Raw genomic sequence first — 19,348 nt, 5'->3', positions numbered from 1 at the left:
CCTGACCCCGGGATCCCCTGTGTGTCATCTGGATGCACAGGGGCGAGCCCAGGGCGAGCACTGGGCTAAACCTCCATCTAGCAAGGCCCTGGATGTGATTTGCTTCCTTCAGAGTTATACACATTACTTTTGAGGGGCTATTACTTGAGATGTCTTTAGAAACAGCAAAGTTCTAATTATTCTTCAATTTAATCTGGCACATATAAATTACCAAGGGACCCAGCTCCCCTTATAAAATATTCTAATTTTTCTTTTTATATTATCTCGTACCAAGAGTTTCTCAAAATTTGATTTACTCCATACTTGGTCATGTTGCAATATCAAAGGAATAATGATATGTCTTGTTCAGAAGTGGTGATAAAAGGGAGGTCTTTCCCCTTGTACCTAAGTTTCTGTATGTTGACGTGAAACTGAGCATTAAATATCTTAATTCACATAATATCAAGTGCTTCTCAAATTTCAGCACAAATTCAAATCTCCACTTTCCTCACTATCATACTGGGGTGAAAAGTGAGAGATTGATGTTGGCTTTTATTCTTTCAAGTGTCCCCCTTTTTTTTAAAAAAAAGAAACTACTTACAAAACTATCTTGAAAAATGCCTTCCTTCTATAGTGGTTGTTAGGAAACCCAGCCTTAGTTCATTAATTAAAAAATGCATTCAGCAGCCGTCACTCAGGGGATCATCAGACGGGGGGCAGGGGTGGGAATCACATTTCCCTACCATTGCTTCCCCCCACTGCTGTTCCATAGTACTTCCTCTTCCTTCACAGGGATGACATCACGGAGAAGAAGGAGGAAGTAATGGGCTCTACTGCGAATGCTGCCAAAGCTGGCCCCACTCATGGCAAAAGGGGGAAAAAGAGGCAGGGGCAGTGTCAGTGGGCAAGACAGGAGGTGAATGTAACATTCATTCCTGGGTCGCCAATGGCAGTCGAAAAAGACAGCATGGGGAGGTGGGGGGAACCGGAGAAAGAGTTTCCACCGTCTCTTGCGTGGAGTTCCTCCCCTTCTGCTTGGCTAACTTCAATCAGCAAGGTCCTTCCCCAGGGAGCAGTGCAGCCTCCCAGTTCAGCCCCACGTCCAGCTGCAAAGCGAATCGTGCTTCAGGGACGGCAGCTTCCTCTTTCTTTCACACGCAGAAGAGGAAGTAAACAAAGACCACGTGGGTGCTTTCATCACACTGCTTTTCCTGCACACAGCAGGAAATGGTGGGACATTTCGCTTCAAAAAACTATCGGATTGAATGGGGTCTTATTTTGTCATGGAAAGAAGACCAGAAGGGGCAGGAGGTGTGCGGGAGGCAGACAACATTGTGAGAGGGACCCGCAAAAATCTGTGAGTGCCCAGTAACAAGCATGCAATAAAACACTTGTCTGTTGGAGCTCTCAGACTAAGGGCTCATCTACACCAAGCAGGATATTCCACTGTGAAAGTGGTATGGAAATGGCATTTAAAGGCAGGAGCCACACTACTGCTTTATAGCTGTATTGAAGTGTCCTGACAACTGTTGGGGCCCATTGACACATACCATATACCGCTTTAATACCGCTTTCATAGTGCTGTATCCTGCTTGGTGAAGATGTGTCATGGGCCCCAACAGTTGTCAGTGCACTTTCCTACCACTATAAAGCAGTAGTATAGTTCCTGCATAAGTTATCATTGCTAACAGGATGGCTTGAAAGATACCCGGTCACTGGATTCCAACTTTCACTAATTTAATTCGATGTGCTATCTTTTTTCTGACATGCAGTCAGCATCCTTTACTAGTGATGGGAGAGTAACCACTACATCCAAAGCACTACTAATTTGGGAGGTGGGGGCAACTTTTTCTATTTTGTTTTTGTTCCATTTTGTCTCCCACCCATCCATTAACCACCATGTGAGGAATTAACTCCTCACAGAGGATAAGGCTATCAATGGCTACTACTCTACTTCTGGAAGACAGAAACAAACTTCAAAGTGATCTTGATAGGCTGGAGTGCTGGGCTGAAAACAACAGAATAAAATTTAATAGGGATAAATGCCACGTTCTACATTTAGGGAATAGAAACCAAAGGCACAGTTACAAGATGGGGGACACTTGGCTCAGCAATACTACAAACGAGAAAGATCTTGGAATTGTTGTAGATCACAAGCTGAATATGAGCCAACAGTGCGATATGGCTGCAAGAAAGGCCAATGCTATTTTGGGCTGCATTAATAGAAGTATAGCTTCCAAATCACGTGAGGTACTGGTTCCTCTCTATTCGGCCCTGGTTAGGCCTCATCTAGAGTATTGTGTCCAGTTCTGGGCTCCACAATTCAAGAAGGACGCAGACAATCTGGAGCGTGTTCAGAGGAGGGCAACCAGGATGATCAGGGGTCTGGAAACAAAGCCCTATGAAGAGAGACTGAAAGAACTGGGCATGTTTAGCCTGGAGAAGAGAAGATTGCGGGGAGACATGATAGCACTCTTCAAATACTTAAAAGGTTGTCACACAGAGGAGGGCCAGGATCTCTTCTCGATCCTCCCAGAGTGCAGGACACGGAATAACGGGCTCAAGTTAAAGGAAGCCAGATTCCGGCTGGACATCAGGAAAAACTTCCTGACTGTTAGAGCAGTGCGATGGTGGAATCAGTTACCTAGGGAGGTTGTGGGCTCTCCCACACTAGAGGCCTTCAAGAGGCAGCTGGACAACCATCTGTCAGGGATGCTTTAGGGTGGATTCCTGCATTGAGCAGGGGGTTGGACTCGATGGCCTTATGGGCCCCTTCCAACTCTGCTATTCTATGATTCTATGATTCTATGATTCATTATGGCCTTATCACAGGCTGCAGTCCTCTGCAGGCTTGTTGTTGGGGCGCATGAGTTGGAAGGCATTACTGCGCTAACAACATGCTTGTGGGTTTCCCATAAGCATCTGCTTGACCACTGTGGCTAACAGACCGCTGGACTGAATACACTAGGTCAAGGGCTCACATTGACTGTTTCTACACCTGCCTTTTTCCCTGGGATCATCCTGGGATCCCAGGAGCAGGCAGGGACAACCCCTCCGTTTTCCTGGGATAATCCTTAGATGTAGAAAGAGCCATTGTTTCAGGAGCTATTTGGGGGAGGGTGTGTTGGGGAAGCAAGTGAAGATGATCCTGTAAATCTCAACCCCCTCCATGTCCTGCAGATCACACACACCTCAAAACTGATCCAGAGGGTTGGCAGACCCTCCACAGCAGATTTAGGAGGCACATGCGGAGTAGAGGTGGGAGGAGAAGTCCTGTTGTGTGAGTAGATGTTGGATGTATCCCTTAGGGCTCCTGAGATGCCCTCCCAGTGACCATAGGATTCCACGCTTAATCACATTTCTATCTGATTAGGGATGTAGTATGAGGAATTCTTTCCATTCAATGTTAATCAGAATTTACCCAGTACATAGTTTTTGGACCAAACCCAGACTCAGACACAAACTGTGATCAAACTCTGTACATTTCCAAGCTTGCAGTGTGAGCCATAGACCCAAAATCATGCATTTGGGAGCATGTGTACATCTGAGAAATGTGCATGAAGAAAGGTGTACTTTTGGAAATGTGCTTTAATCAATGGGAGATGAATCCGTACATTTCAATGATGTGCACAACTGCTGCATGCATTTGGAAAAAAAAATACGTGTGTCGATACAGATGGATTTTGATGTGAAAATGATTTTGATGAGGGATAGCTTGACCACGGTGGTACAGGCATTGGTAACCTCAAGACTGGATTACTGCAATGCGCTCTATGTGGGGCAGCCCTTGAAGCTGCTCCGGAAGCTGGAGCTAGTGCAGAATGCTGCAGCTCGGCTGTTGTCTGGAGCTGCCCCTTTCCAGCATGTAACTCCTCTGCTGAGGGAACTGCACTGGCTGCCTATTCGCTACCGGGCCAGGTTTAAGGTTCTTGTACTTGTGTACAAACCCCTAAACAACTTGGGACCAGGATACCTGAGAAAGCGCCTTCTCCCTAACCAACCTGCCCGGTCACTGAGGTCATCCAAGGGCCTGCTCCTGGTGGTTCCACACAGATCCATCCTCCGACTGGAATCTACCAGGGGAAGAGCCTTCAGCGTGGTGGCGCCCCTCCTGTGGAATTCCCGGCCTCTGGAGGTCAGGCAAGCACCAACCTTGTACTCCTTTCGGCGCCTCCTGAAAACATCTTTATTCCAAGAAACCCTTCTCTAACATGCAGCCTTGGATTACTGTTATTGCTTCTTTTAAATTTTGTTTTAACTGTTTATATTCTGTTTTTATTTTCATTTTACCTTGTACACCGCTCTGAAATTTTTCAATGGGGAGCGGTATATAAATATTCTAAATAAATAATAAATAATAAATAAATAAAAGAAAAAAGAATGCTTACAATCTGATTCAGACTTGAGTCAGAATGAGCTTCTAGATGGGATTTGGAGAACTTTGATAAGCTTGAGTTTTGCCAATTCACAAATCCCCATACCTAATAGCCTATGACATACTCTTTTCTTAAATCTATCTATCTATTTTCAACCCACACACACAGTCATGTCAAAAAATCTGTTTGTAACATTCTCATGGTAGTCTTTTGAAAAATTAAAATGCCATTTTTTATTTTATGTGTGGTGAAGCTGTCTTCCATTTACTATAATTCAGGCAGAGTCTGTGTAAACTGGTGCTTTTATATCCGTCTCTATCATAGCCCAAATAAAATCTAGTGATCTTGTAATCAGTTCTTGATTATGTGCCAGGTGGATGTTAAATACATATCCCCTAGCTGTTAGATTAAGATTTTGCTAGACATCTATCGCCTGGTCATGTGCCTAGAGATGCTGATGAAACTGTAGAACATCACTGAACTGATGTCTAGGAAATCACCTTTTCGGAGGGGACGGGGTATTAAGATTCACCCCTAATAAAAGCAAGAGATAAAAGCCTCTCTCTTTTTCGGTGGCTCAGTTTCCAATTTGGGTTGGAGGAAGATTCCCAGTTTAACCAAACCGTCTCCCACTCATCTAGTTTCAACCCCAAACTACCTTCCTCCGTGTTATTGGGATGATAATAGCTGCAGTCATGAGTTGGGGCTCATCTACACCAAGCAGTTATTCCACTATGAAAGTGGTATGAAAGCGGTATATAAAATGCAGGAGCCACACTACTGCTTTATAGCGGTATGGAAGTGCACTGACACATACCATATACCACTTTCATACCACTTTCATAGTGCTATATCCTGCTTGGTGTAGTTGTGTCATGGTCCCCACCAGTTGTCAGTGCAATTCAGTATCACTATAAAGCAGTAGTGTGGCTCCTGCCTTTTATATACCGCTTTCATATCACTTTCATAGTGGAATATCCTGCTTGGTGTAGATGAGCCCATAATCTCCCTGCAACATGCTACTATTGCATCAGAACAAAACCTTTCGATTTCCCTTGGGAGCTGCAGTTTTTACAAGGCTTCTTGCTTCTTTGAGAAAATCTATAATTCCCAGCAGTTGGGTTTTGTTTTGTTTTTCATTTTGGTGCACCAGTAGAAGGCTGGAGGAGGAAGGGGGAATGGAAAATCCTCCCTCTTACCTTACCCTCAGGTCAGAGCTACTACTGCAGCCGCTGTTGCTGCCGTCAGTTGGATAGGTAAGGCTTTTTAAAGAGGAGAAAGGTTGTTTGGAAGATTGGGGGTGGGAGGTTGGAGTGGGGCTGAGTTTGGATTGGTTCAGAAAAACAAGCCAAGGTATTTCAGATGATTTCAGAGAGTGTTAATAGCACATCCTCTTTCCAGCCATACCATCGATCTCTAATTGTGTCATGTCGCATAAAGTGGCCATATAAAAAGGTGGACAGGGCTCTTGTATTTTTAACAGTTGCATTGAAAGGGGAATTTAAGCAGATGTCACTCTTCATCACAAAAGTTAAAGCTGCAGGAACCCTGCCTGATTTAGCTAGATTGACCAGATATAAAAGAAGGCAGGGCTTCTGCAGCTATATTGTTGTGATGAAAAGGGCGTTTCACCAGGTGCTGCATGCATAGAAATGACACCTGCTGAAATTCCCTTCTGTAGACAACTGTTAAAGATACAGGAGCCCTGTCCTCCTTTCCATACGGTCACCCTAGTCATGCCTAGTCTCTCCCTTTCACCTTGATTGTGCTTTGTGTCTTTTCTTGATCTTAATAACTCACTGTTTTTCAAGGCAGAATTGAATATTTTTTACTAATGACCCTTTTATCATTCTGAGTGTGTGACCTACAGCCTAATTCACATCTTACTTGTGGTGCTGGCTCCAGGTTTTGGAGGGTCCTTCAGCAAGATACCCTGCGTGTCCCTTCTCCCTAAATGAGTCTACTCTTCTCTTACCAGGATTATCATCACCTGCTGCTCCACATCTCCCTCTTCCTTATCATTAGTATCATCTGCCTGATTGCCAAGCAGATTGCCAATGAGCGGTGGCATTTATTATTATTATTATTATTATTATTATTATTATTATTATTATTATTTGTATACCGCCCCATATCCAAAGCTCTCTGGGTGGTTTACATCAGATAAAAACACTTAAAAACAATATACAAAATTTTAAACCACAAAAACATACAAAAACAAACGCAGGCTAATTACACATTGCTAAATGCCTGGGAGAAGAGAAAAGTCCTGGTGCTGAAAAGATAACAATGTTGGCGCCAGGTGGGCCTCATCAGGGAGATTGTTCCACAATTGGGGGGCCACCCCAGAAAAGGCCCTCTGCCTTGTTGCTGTCCTCCGAGCTTCCCGATCTGCAGGACATGGAGGGGGGTTGAGTGTCCGGAAAAGCCGCCAAATGGCTTGACAAAGAAGGATAAGACCAGCCGGTAGCTAGGCAACGAAGGTGTTTATTTACAGAAGCTAAACAGTGCAGGGAAAGGAGGGGAAAATGGGGGTTTGACTGCAAAAGTCAAGGAACAGGAACAGTTCAAGGAGCAGGCTTGTAGAATAGTCAATGTCCAGTCCAAAGTCAAGGGAGCGTGGCAAAGAGGAGATTCGATAATGCAGTCCAAGTTCAAACACAGCCAACAGTCAGCGACAAACCAGTAACACAGTCCAGAGTCCGGGGCAACAACAGGCAAGACGTAGTCACAAACTGGTCCAAGGTCGAAGCAGGAATCCAGAGTAGGCAGACGTGGTCACGGGGTCCAGGAATCAAGACAGGAATCAGAATCCAGGTGTTCAGGAACAAGGCACGAGGTCACAAGAGCAAAGGCTTCTGCCAGAATGCTCAGATAATCTCTGACCACTTTGCATGGCTCACGGCTGCGCTTTTATGCTCAGTCAGAGTGCTGAGTCATGGTCTCTCAGCTGATCCCTAATTGCCTGGCGTTTCTGGTGGAGGCGGCAAGACTGGCGTTCTCCGCCCGCAACTGGCTAAAACCAGGCTTCTCCGCCTCCTCCTCAGACCTCTGCGGCTCCTCCATAGTCTTTGCTGGCATCAGGCCCTCAGAGCTAGCAGAGGTCCCAGCTGGCCTTGGCTCTTCTCCCTGAGGCTCTGCCACAGTCTCTGCCAGTCCAGCCTCCTCACTACCTGAGCTGGGCTTCTCGGTACTAGGTCCAGCCTCTGCCACCTCCTCCTCATCTCCTGACTCCATCTCTATGCAGGGCATGACATTGAGATTTACTGGATCGTCCTCACTTGTTTTCCCAACACACCCTCCCCCAAATAGCTCTTGAAACAATGTGAGCTCTGGAGGTAGCGTATTCAGTCCAGTGTTCTGTTAGCCACATTGGTCAAGCAGATGCTTATGGGAAACCCACAAGCAAGTCATGAGCACAATAACGCCTTCCAACTCATGTTTCCTAACAGCAAGCCTGCAGTGGCCTGTGGCCTGTGATAAGGCCATAATGAGTAGTAGCCATTGATAGCCTTATCCTCTCTGAGGAGTTAATTCTTCACATTGTGGTTGATTTATGGGTGGGAGACAAAACGGAACAAAAACAAAATGGAAAAAGTTGGCCCCACCTCCTGCCCTGGCTGGTTTGGTTCCCAAGGAAAGTGACTTTTTCCAGTTCACCTACCTCTGTACCATGATAAAGAAACTGAGCAAGCCACGAAGGCACCCAAGAAATCCTATTGAGTTCTACAGTTAGCTTGTTGCTCAGAATGAACAGCAGTAGATGGCCCTCAGGTTTACACAGGACAGTGTGGGAGGTGATTGGTTCCTCCTTTCAATCACATTTAGGAATGGTGGGTATGAGGCATGCTGTCTCATGAGTGTCATATTATCTCTCTTCCACAATTGGTAGCATGAGAAACTGCTTTGCTAACAATGGAATCAAATTTGCGCTGGCCCGATATGTGATATTTGTCGGTTGTGATTCAATGGAAATTGCAAATGCGACAAGATAGTTCGCCTTCTGCTGAACCAAACCCAACTGATTCACTGTAGCCGAAAGTAATTCAGGACCGCAAGACGGTGGCGTTGTTTCTCTAGCAAAATAAATGGTTGTATTGAATGACTCCTTCAACTTTCACGCTTCTGTGCAGTGTGACTCAAAGCAAGTGGTGACAAATGAGTCCCTCCTACTAAGTGTGATCCATTTATCTGAGCCAAACTCTGGGTTTGAAAGAAAGAAAGAAAGAAAGAAAGAAAGAAAGAAAGAAAGAAAGAAAGAAAGAAGGAAAGGCATTACAGTATTACCCAGCAGAAGACAAATTTAAAAATGGGCTCCAATTATTTGGCTTCAATTTGATTGCAGATTAAAATCCTCCCAAATCTTTTCAACATTTTATTGCACTGCTGTAAAACTTACCCTTGATTTAATTAAAAGAATTGATAGTTTACGGTTTTTCCCCCTCTCCCCCCTTGCTGGGTTTTTCTGTTGTAACAGCATTCATTAAGGCAATTCGCAATGTAAAGAACAGAAAAGTTTTAATGATAATTACACAGAACTTGATGTTAATCAGGAGGGGGGAACCCATTATACATCTGGGAGGAGACACTTCCTTCAGTTTTGAACTATTTGTTTATAGAAAGATGGTAGTGTTAGCTGTATTTAGAATGATTGCTTGTCTACTGTTGAATGTTAAAAGAAAGACGGAATGAAATCACAGAGCTAAATTACTTCTAAATTTGGAGATTTTTTTAATGGAGCAAGAAGAAAACAAACAAAAGACACCAATGACTTCTCTGCATACTTTTGAGATGCTATGTTCAAAATGGCGGTGCTTCTTAAGTAATCCACATTTGGCTCCAGAAGCATTAGGAGAACAATAAGTTCTGGTTCTCAGTATGTACTAAGTCCGGGACTCAATGTATTAGTAATGTTGCAGGTCCCTGAGTGGGTCTGGGAGTCCAATGGATTCACCTGAGTCTGCTCCCTTCGAACCAGTTGGGTGCCTGCAGCATGTTTGTGGGCCCACACCAATTTTCATGTGGCCCAATGAGCTCCAGCAGCCAACCACCCTCGTCCAAAGCCTCCATAGTGTGCAACAACGGAGTCTCCAGAAATAACGTATTTCCCCTGTTGCATAAATGGATCCATAAAGGTCCCGTTTACACAAGAGTAAAAGCAAAATGCTCTGGAAACTGCACAATTCTCCAATTGCATCCAGTCCTTTACACTTGCACGAATGGAGCCTTTACATCCACCATTTACATCCACCATTTACATCCACCAGTGGGGGAAAATACACAATTTCCAGTGCCTCTATTGTTGTGCCCAATGGAGGATCCTGATGAGGACAGATGGGTTCGTTATGTCATCAGAAGCTTTCCGAGCCTCAAAAGAAGACTGTTCATCCCTACTTAGAATCATAGAATCATAGAAAAGTAGAGTTGGAAGGGTCCTATAAGGCCATCTAGTCCAATGAAGGAATCCACCATAAAGCATCCCTGACAGATGGTTGTCCAGCTGCCTCTTGAATGCCTCTAGTGTGGGAGAGCCCACAACCTCCCTAGGTAACTGGTTCCATTGTCGTACTGCTCTAACAGTCAGGAAGTTTTTCCTGATGTCCAGCATCTGAGAAATTGGGGTGTTGGTGCAGAGGCCTGGAATCTTCTCTGTTCCACTTAGTTTCGCTTCCCCCTCCATATTCTGGAGGCACAACAGACTGCTAGCGGTCTCTGCTATGAGCAAATGCCATCAATGTTAAATGGAGACAATGTGGGTCTGCAATTCATCTTCCTGCTGACATATTCCATCTACTTTCTAAATTCTGGTCTCTCTACAATATCATGGCTGACAATTGATTAAAATAGTTTTAGTTGCATAACCATCTCTCTTTGCAACCCTTAATTTTAAATAAATGTGCATGTCGCCAAACCCTCATTTATCGTTAGAAATTGGAGAAACTGTGAGAGACCTTACAGTTTCAAAATAAATAAAAACTAGCAATCATTGTTAGGAGGAAAGACCATTTTGAACGTTTGCTTTTTCATTCCCTTTTCGAGTAACACACTCATTTTGCCAACTCTCAGATTTGTCAATTAAAACTCGCTCCCGCCAGTTTATAAACAAAAGGTTTAGTTGACAATTTTGCCTATTATGCCTGTTAAGATCATATATGGGTGAATCATTCTATTTATGGCCCATGGCATTTTCATATTTGTTCAATGATAAGTCCATTCCATCTAAATTCCACATCTGTCTTTGAATTTCAAAGAACACACACATGAAAATTCATATTTAATTTCATTTGCAATTTCCCCCTAACAAACACATTTTTGTATGCAACATTTACTAATATACATATTTTTGTGTTCATTGTCTGGGCTGTGAACTGTATCATCAAAGAGAGAGAGAGAGAGAGAGAGAGAGAGAGAGAGAGAGAGAGATGCACATTCTGAAGGATAACGGTGTTCTGATCCCAATATTAGTCTGGAAAGTGCAAATTTGGTTGCCCCCATTAAAAATGTGAACCCAGCAAAATTCTCTTCCATACCTAATTAAGATTTGCAGATCTATTCAGCAGGTGAACTCTTGTTCACTACTCTGGAGTCAGGATTTTTATCTTGTATATCATTTTATGCTCTTTTTCATATATCACATTTATATAGAAGAGTCCCGCTGAGAATCTTTAAACATTCTCTCCTGCTGTTACTAAGAATTGTGTGATTATTATGTAATAACCATTCCTTTTCCTTTCATAGATCCTGGTTTGCACAGACAACAATTTTTTCTGCAGAGACCATCAAACGTGGTGGTTGTGGAAGGGAAAGATGCTGTGTTGGAATGCTGTGTTTCTGGCTATCCGGTCCCAACATTTACATGGCTCCGAGGAGATGAAACAATCCCATTCAGGTATTTAGTCCATGAATTATTAAAAATACACTGGGGGGGCGGGGTTGGGTTAAGAAAAAAACATTGTGAGCCTATTCAGACAGCATGCTAAGCCATGGTTAGGCCACTAACCCTTTTGTAGCAAATGGTTAGTGAGCGTGTTTAAACCATGGTTATGTAACCACCATGATTAGGAATGGTTCACACGACATGCTAAGCCATAATGTTTAGCTCAAAATGCTTAAATAGAGTGACCCTATGAAAAGGAGGACAGGGCTCCTGTATCTTTAACAGTTGCATAGAAAAGGAAATTTCAGCAGGTGTCATTTGTATACATGGAGAACCTGGTGAAATTCCATCTTCATCACATCAGTTGAAGCTGCAGGAGCTATACTAGAGTGACCAGATTTAGAAGAGGGCAGGGCACCTGCAGCTTTAACTGCTGTGATGAAGAGGAAATTTCACCAGGTTCTCCATATATACAAATGACACCTGCTGAAATTTCCTTTTCAATACAACTGTTAAAGATACAGGAGCCCTGTCCTCCTTTTCATAGGGTCACCCTAACTTAACCACCATGGCTTAGCATGTCATCTGAACAGGGTCAGTGATTTGCTGGGTCTGTCCATTTGTCCCTTAAAAGAGCACTATCCCTGAAAAGAGAGGAAATAATAATGTTGGCTGGTGTTCCCCTGGATTCTACAAGCATCACTATTGTATTCAAAGGGCCCTAAGAGGAACAAGGCTAGTGCTGGACTCCTACACATGGGAAAGTAGGGACAGCCCTCCCATTGAATGTAAGGACCAACTGCATTAACGATGAACTTCATGTCCTGATGAGTACTGAGGATGCTTATGAAATTCTCTCACTCTGAATTTCTCCCTAGATTGTGTTGTTCTGAATTACCTGGAAAAGCTCAATTGCATGGGTTACTTGCCATTATTTTGAACTGGATTTCCAGAAGGAAATGTGAAGGCACAGTGTCTGCACAATCTACTCTTCTTTCAATTTTCTGTTCCTTGCTTCTACCCAAACGTGCATCAAAGTACTACTCACAGTTTATTTGGATTTTTTTCCAAGCATGCAATTGTGTACATCATCATATACTCAATAAGCGATACTTACGAGTTATCTGCTATACACACACATGGAAGGGACGGAAGGAACTAATGGGAGTAGTTTCTATAAGAGCAAACCACACATGCACAAGAGATTTAGAATTCGCCACGTAACATCAGAAAAGAAGTAGATCAGAAAGTAGAGCGGAGGTAACCCATGGAGGTATTACAAAATGGAATGGGGGAAATCCAGGCATCCCTATCAAGTGAAAGTGAAAGTGAGAAAGGGCTCTTTGAGTTCTAGAGGGATTCCCTACTATGCATGCAACTTCAGGAGATACACTCAATCTTCATAAGATGCATTCAACCTCAAATGTCTTGGGTCCAGGTTACCTAAAAGACACTCTTCACTTATCCTCAGAACAGCTATAAGTGAGCCTTCTCTGTAGCTACTTTATGTATGTATGTATGTATGTATGTATGTATTGCATTTCTATACCACTTCTGCAGTAGGTCCATTTGTTTCTTTCTCTGCCACCATCAATGGGCCTTTTGATTTAGACAGGCTTTTAATTTTCTCATTTATTATTATTTTTTCTAATGCTGATTCTGTTGTTTTAAGTGCCCTTTATCTTTTATGACTATCCCTTATTTTGTTGATATTTAATGTTTCGATATTGTATATTTTTAAATTAATATGTGCTACCCTGACTAGAGATGATGCAGACATCTGGTATGGGAGTGGAGTCCACTGGACTCCCTCCCCCACCCAACGCCTGGACCCCCATTTGCAGGCCTTGTAGCACTTACTCATCCCATTCACCGAGTGCTGTGTGATCCGTGAATGGGGGTTAGATACCCACATTTTCCCTGGGACAAAATGGTGGCTCAGGACCTTCTGGAAAAGTAATGTTGTGTAGATTGCAGCCACAAAGGGGACATTTACACAACATTACAGCTATCTGAAGGAATGCCTCCTCCCATATGTACCTGCCCGGACCCTAAGGTCATCCTCAGGGGTCCTTCTCTGTGAGCCCCTGCCAAAGGAAGTGAGGCAGGTGGCTACTAGGAGGACGGCCTTCTCTGTTGTGGCACCCTGGCTGTGGAATGAGCTCCCTAAGGACCTACACTATATTCTTTCAGATGCCAGGTGAAGACCTTTTTATTCTCTCAGTATTTTAACAGTCTATAAATTAATTTTAACTTTGCTGTTTTAAATTTGTATTTCTTCACTGCTGCTGATTTTATCCTGGTTGTGCTTTTATATTGTATTTTATAGCATGGTTTTATACTGTTGTTTTATACTTTGAATGGTTTTAATTTTTGTGAACCGCCCAGAGAGCTCCGGCTATTGGGCAGTATAGACATGCAATAATAAATAAATAATACAAATGGGCGAAAATGGCAGCTCAGGATGTAGACAGGTGTCCACATGGCACTTGCTGGTCATTTGATGGGCCCGCGCAGTGCAGTGAGCGACTGGCAACCCTGGACAGGAGTGAGTCCATCAATCCCTAACGCTGAGTGCCATTTTAACTGTGGGAGAGTGGAATATAAATCTTCTAAAATAAATAAAGCCATGAAGAGGATGGATCAATGCCTATTGTCATATTTTGAGTGAAGATACCTTGTGTGTTCCAGGTCCAAAAAGTATTCATTGCTGGCTGGCAGTAACTTACTGATTTCTAATGCAACGGATGATGATTCCGGGACGTATACCTGTGTGGTCACCTACAAGGATGAGAACAGTAGTGCTTCAGCAGAGTTATCTGTACTGGGTGAGTCCAGGGAATCTTTATTTTATGCGGGGCTCTTTTCAATCCAGAGAGTTTCCTGTGTCTATTTCATTTTCTCAATCAGATTTAATTATTTTAGAGGTTGAACAACATTTTCACATGCCTCTAAATTAGCACAAAAAGTACAGTTGTATTTATTGAAAGGGCCTGAGACAAAAAAGAAAAAGACATGAACTTCCTGTTTGTCCTGTTGTGAATATAGGGGGAACGCTAATGAATTCAGTCAGTAGTTGATAACTCAGTTTTTAGATGATAATGATATTCAGTTGTCGCAAAATGCTTTTGGAAGGGTATTGTTCTCTGCAGAGTTTTATATACAAGACTTTTTGTTTGCCTTGCCAGTTTTCAGAGACCTTTGTAGAAATAAGGGTTCTCTTTTATTTCTCATGACTTTCATTTAAAAAAGAAGTTTGGATTCAAACTTGGAACAAAATATGCATTTTCTCTCTCTCAGTCCTTTATAACAAGGATGGGTTAACAAAAGGAAAATCAACAAAACAGCAACCAAGAACTGGGTTCTAAAAGGGAGCACCTGCAGGGAAAGAAGAAATATCTGGAGTGGATTGCCTTGGCAGAGAGGGAAAGACTGTTTCCCAGTCTTCTTATCACAGGTTTCATAAACCAGCACTTGCTATGCTGTGCTGGAGCTTGCCAAAGAAGTGGGGCTGATTATTAAATTTCAGAAGGACACCTGCAGGGGTCACAAGCTTATGGAGAACAATACCAGCTATTAGCTTTTCTTATTTTTTTCTACTTGCTGGATGGAAAGATTTCATGAATTCAGAGCATTTCCCCCCCTATACTCTTGCTTACTTGTAGAAATAATTTCTGGTTACTAAGCCCATAAATAATCTGTGGACCCTGGCTCAATTACATGTTATATCACATTCTAGCATATGCGTGCAGGGTTCTGTTCATATTTCTGCCTCACCAAAAAGTTCCATCACATGTTCAAAATTTAGGATTGGGATGGAAATTTCAGAATGGGTAAATTGCATGTTAAGTGTGTGCGTTCATTCACATCATACAGCAAGGGTGAGCATCCTATGACCTTTGGGCTGCAAGTAGCCCTTGGTCTAAATTCAAAGTCTTCTGCAAGCGTCCACTGCAGATCCTGGTTATTGCAATCTGTTCTTTGCCTGGAAGCCCACTGGTTAAGGAGAGGGAAGGGAGAGAGGGGAGAGAGGGAGAGAGGGAGTGAGGGAGAGCGAGAGAGAAGTTGAGGCTGGTGACTGATTTTAGTAGGGCTGTGAATCCATTCTGGGTTTCAGTCAGCACCACCCAGGATACTAAAAGAGCTATCCCAGGTTCTATACACTTGGTTCAGCACATTAGACAGTTCCTTTTAGAGTTCTGGCTGCTTCTGTAACTTTGGTTCAGTGCCTTGGATAACTCCCTTAGAATTCTGGTGCTCTTGGTTAGGTTTGTTGTTACTGTGTGTGTGTGTGTGTTAGTTCATATCTTTTAGCATAAGCTCCTTACTTTGCCAGTGTTTGTCCTTGTTCCCCTCTAACCATATCCTGGCTTGTTAGTGGTCATAGTTCATCCCCATCTATCTAACTGCTGATTGGTTTACTAAAGCTTATTGTTGGTTTGTATTCTCCATTCAAGTGTTACTTGGTTTCCTGGTGCTCATGGGGCGATATACCGAAGCGATCCCCGGGATCATCCCTGTGCGTTTACATGATGCACAGGGGATCCTGTCAGCAGGCAGGGATGACCCCTCCCTTTTCCTGGGATATGGCCCTACCCTTTCAGCCTGCTTTTTCCATGGTGTCGGGATGATCCCGAGACCACGGAACGTGTGGGCAGGCTTTGCAGTTTGTCCCGGCTCCTCACGGTTACTCGCAAGGAGCTGGGAACCGCACACGGGGTGCAGAGCTTCTCTGGAGCTCTATGCCCATTGGGCGTGGGGTGGGAGGAGCGAGGAAATATGTTTGTGTTTTTTTGGTAAAAAAACACCTTAGCTTTGAGCGCACGAACGCTCGTGTGCTCCTTCTGTTTCTTAAAAACAAAACAAAATGGCGGGCACAACATCCTGTTCATCCGAGGCCGTCGCGCGCCATGTGTAAACAGAGGGGGAGATTTCACAATAAAAATATTGTGACATCCTTACCCTTCAGTCACACTAGACCCATAGGTCTAGCTGAGGCCAGAGACAGAGAGAGAGAGAGAGAGAGAGAGAGAGAGAGAGAGAGACTGCATAGCAGATCGAGATGTATATGTTTATTACCTTGGTCATGAGGAAGAGCCTTACACATTTTTTTCCTATGGGCTCATAAGCAGGCATCACACATCACACAATTGTTATGTGGCATTTTAGTGCCAGCAGTTATCATGCAGAAATAACAGTATTTGAGAAAAAATTGGAAAGACTGTTGTTTTCTGCACCACCTGGTGAGCAGTAAAGTATAGCATTTTGCCCCTGCTTTCTTCCTAGAACAAAACATCCTGTCTTCCTTTAGATAATTCATTAGCCAGTAAGTGCATTATTTGACAGAGATGTGATGGAAAATTACACAAGTCTTTGATCTAAGACTTGACTCCACCAGTGTGCCAGTTTTTCTTGGAATCCTGAATTGTACAAACATTAACTTTGGAGAGGTAGTTTGTTTTTAATTATTTGAACAATACTGATTTATCTTAGGGGTATTCCACGAGATGTAAAGAACCACATAGATAATACTTGCTCAAACAATAGCATGATATCAATGCAGCGCTTATTTTCCATTGCAGCTTTAAGATGCAAGCATAAAAAAATGCTTTCATTAGCGAATAGACCCCTTATTTGGATTAGAGGAGATTTGATGCTTGCATAACAATATCCTTTTATTTAGACACAATGCAATGTCATAGAAATTATGCATAATAGAGGCTTTCAACTCTGCAGTTTCCGGTGCATTAATGTTTCATGGGCTCCAAAGGTTTCATAATGACAAAAATATTTTGTGCTTAAAATTTTTTGTTTTGTAATCCCCTTTTTCTTTTTGGCTTCACATACAGTTAAAAATGGGGATGTGCACAACATATTATGATTGTGGAGAGAAATCTTTGTTTAGTGTAATGCTCAGATCCAGGGCTTGCTTTAATTTGTTGGGACTGTGACAGCCCTTAAGATCCTTATGACTGTGAACCAGTGGCTTGCTATGGATGCCTGTTCTCCATTAGTGAGACTTCTACCTCCCACAGCCATCTCCAAAGTGCCCTATGCTTCCAACAAAAGTGCCATTCCTTGGAAAAATGCCGCATCTCTTTACTAGAGATGTCAAATAAATCTGTTTGGGGGTATCTGGTTTCTGCTGGGCTGCCCAAGTTGGTCTGCAACATGTTGGGTCAGTTCATGGATTTTCTGGGCATTTCGCACACATTTCCCCCCTGCAGCTTCTGCAATCTGCACAAATTTGTGAGCTATTTGCACAAACTATGGCCAATTTTTTGCAAAATGCTGCGAATTTGCCCAAATTGCAGAACTTGCAAAAAAAGTGCAAAAAAATTAAAATCCCTAGAGTTCACGGAAAAGGTAACAGCTCGGTTTGCAAATGCAAAATAAGTGATATATTCCATGTAACTCTGTTGAGTAAAAAAAAAAAAAGGAACCGTATATTCCAGAGATGGACATCTCTACTCTATCTGTCCTTTTATGCATCAAGAACAGGACAAGTGACTTTTCTTCTGTGACTTGGGCCATTGCAAAAAGTCTCAGCAGCTACCTCCCACAAGATCCCAGAGAGAGAATGAGAGAGAGAGTGAGTAAGGGCTCATCTACACCAAGCAGGATATTCCACTATGAAAGTGGTATATAAAAGGCAGGAGCCACACTACGGCTTTATAGTGGTATTGAAGTGCACTGACAACTGTTGGGGCCCATTGACATATACCATATACCGCTTTCATACGCTTTCATAGTGCTATATCCTGCTAGGTGTAGATCATAGAATCATAGAATCATAGAATAGTAGAGTTGGAAGGGGCCTACAAGGCCACCGAGTCCAACCCCCTGCTCAATGCAGGAATCCACCCTAAAGCATCCCTGACAGATGGTTGTCCAGCTGCCTCTTGAAGGCCTCTAGTGTGGGAGAGCCCACAACCTCCCTAGGTAACTGATTCCACCGTCGCACTGCTCTAACAGTTAGGAAGTTTTTCCTGATGTCCAGCCAGAATCTGGCTTCCTTTAACTTGAGCCCGTTATTCCGTGTCCTGCACTCTGGGAGGATCAAGAAGAGATCCTGGCCCTCCTCTGTGTGACAACCTTTTAAGTATTTGAAGAGTGCTATCATGTCTCCTCTCAATCTTCTCTTCTCCAGATGTGTCATGGGCCCTTAACAGTTGTCAGTGCACTTCAGTACCACTATAAAGTAGGGGTGTGCACGGACCCCCCACTCCGCTTCACTTGCAGATCCACCATTTTCCGGATCGGGCCGCTCCGCCCCGCCCCCGCTCCGCCCACTTCCGCTCCGCTCGGAGCTCCGGATCCGGATCCGGAGCTCCGTTTTTCCCCCCCCATAGGCTTGCATTGAAAGCTAAAAAATTATACAACTTTTTTTCTGTTCAAGTTAGAAACCTCACGTTTGGCACCATGACACCTCATGGGGGTGTACACATGCACGCCAAGTTTCAAAGCAATCCCATCATCCCCTGATTTTTGGCGAATTTTTGAAAATCGGGCACCCCATTCACACCCCTTTCCATAGCTCCGTCAATTTGCACGTTAGAAACCTCAAACTCACCACCATGATAGCTTATCCATGTGTCCACATGGATGCCAAGTTTCAAGGCAATCCCATCATCCTCTGATTTTGGGGGAAATTTTGAAAATTGGGCACCCCATTCACACCCCTTTTGATAGCTCCATCAATTTGCATGTTAGAAACCTCAAACTCAGCACCATGAAAGCTTATCCATGTGTCCACATGGACGCCGAGACTCAAGGCAATCCCATCATCCCCTGATTTTTGGCGGGGCTTAAACCTGCAAAATTTGGAACTTCCAAAACTCCAAGTGAGCGCAGGAAGGACTTCTCCCCTGAGTCAAAGCCACACACACACAACATCCCTGCGAGGTGGGCAGGGGAGGAGGGAGGGAAGGCAGGCAGGCATGCAGCTGGCATTTCTGGGGGCATAAGGAAGTGAGCCAAGGATAAGCCAGTAATGCATATAAAATGGAATAAATCAATAAATAAACAAAGGAGGGGTGGAATTAAAAGCAGCAGTGTTGCTCAATAAACAGCAAGAAGAATTTTTTTAAAAAGGCTATATCTGTCTTTTACTAGC

The 19,348-nt window shown here is 43.4% G+C and overlaps 1 protein-coding gene across 1 annotated transcript in view; it reads left to right on the top strand.

The window, feature by feature from the left end:
* The window catches only part of DCC (DCC netrin 1 receptor), a 1,200,544-nt gene that overhangs the window by 584,091 nt on the left and 597,105 nt on the right, over positions 1-19,348 (top strand). The window contains 2 exon segments of the mRNA XM_063128256.1: positions 11,094-11,244; positions 13,924-14,060. Coding sequence (XP_062984326.1) covers positions 11,094-11,244; positions 13,924-14,060 — 288 coding nt within the window.

This window comes from Elgaria multicarinata, chromosome 6, assembly GCF_023053635.1.
Source record: "Elgaria multicarinata webbii isolate HBS135686 ecotype San Diego chromosome 6, rElgMul1.1.pri, whole genome shotgun sequence".
In the NCBI taxonomy this organism is placed as follows: Eukaryota; Metazoa; Chordata; class Lepidosauria; order Squamata; family Anguidae; genus Elgaria; species Elgaria multicarinata.
Note: the sequence above shows the minus strand (reverse complement) of the source record. Positions and strands in the feature narration are given on the sequence as shown.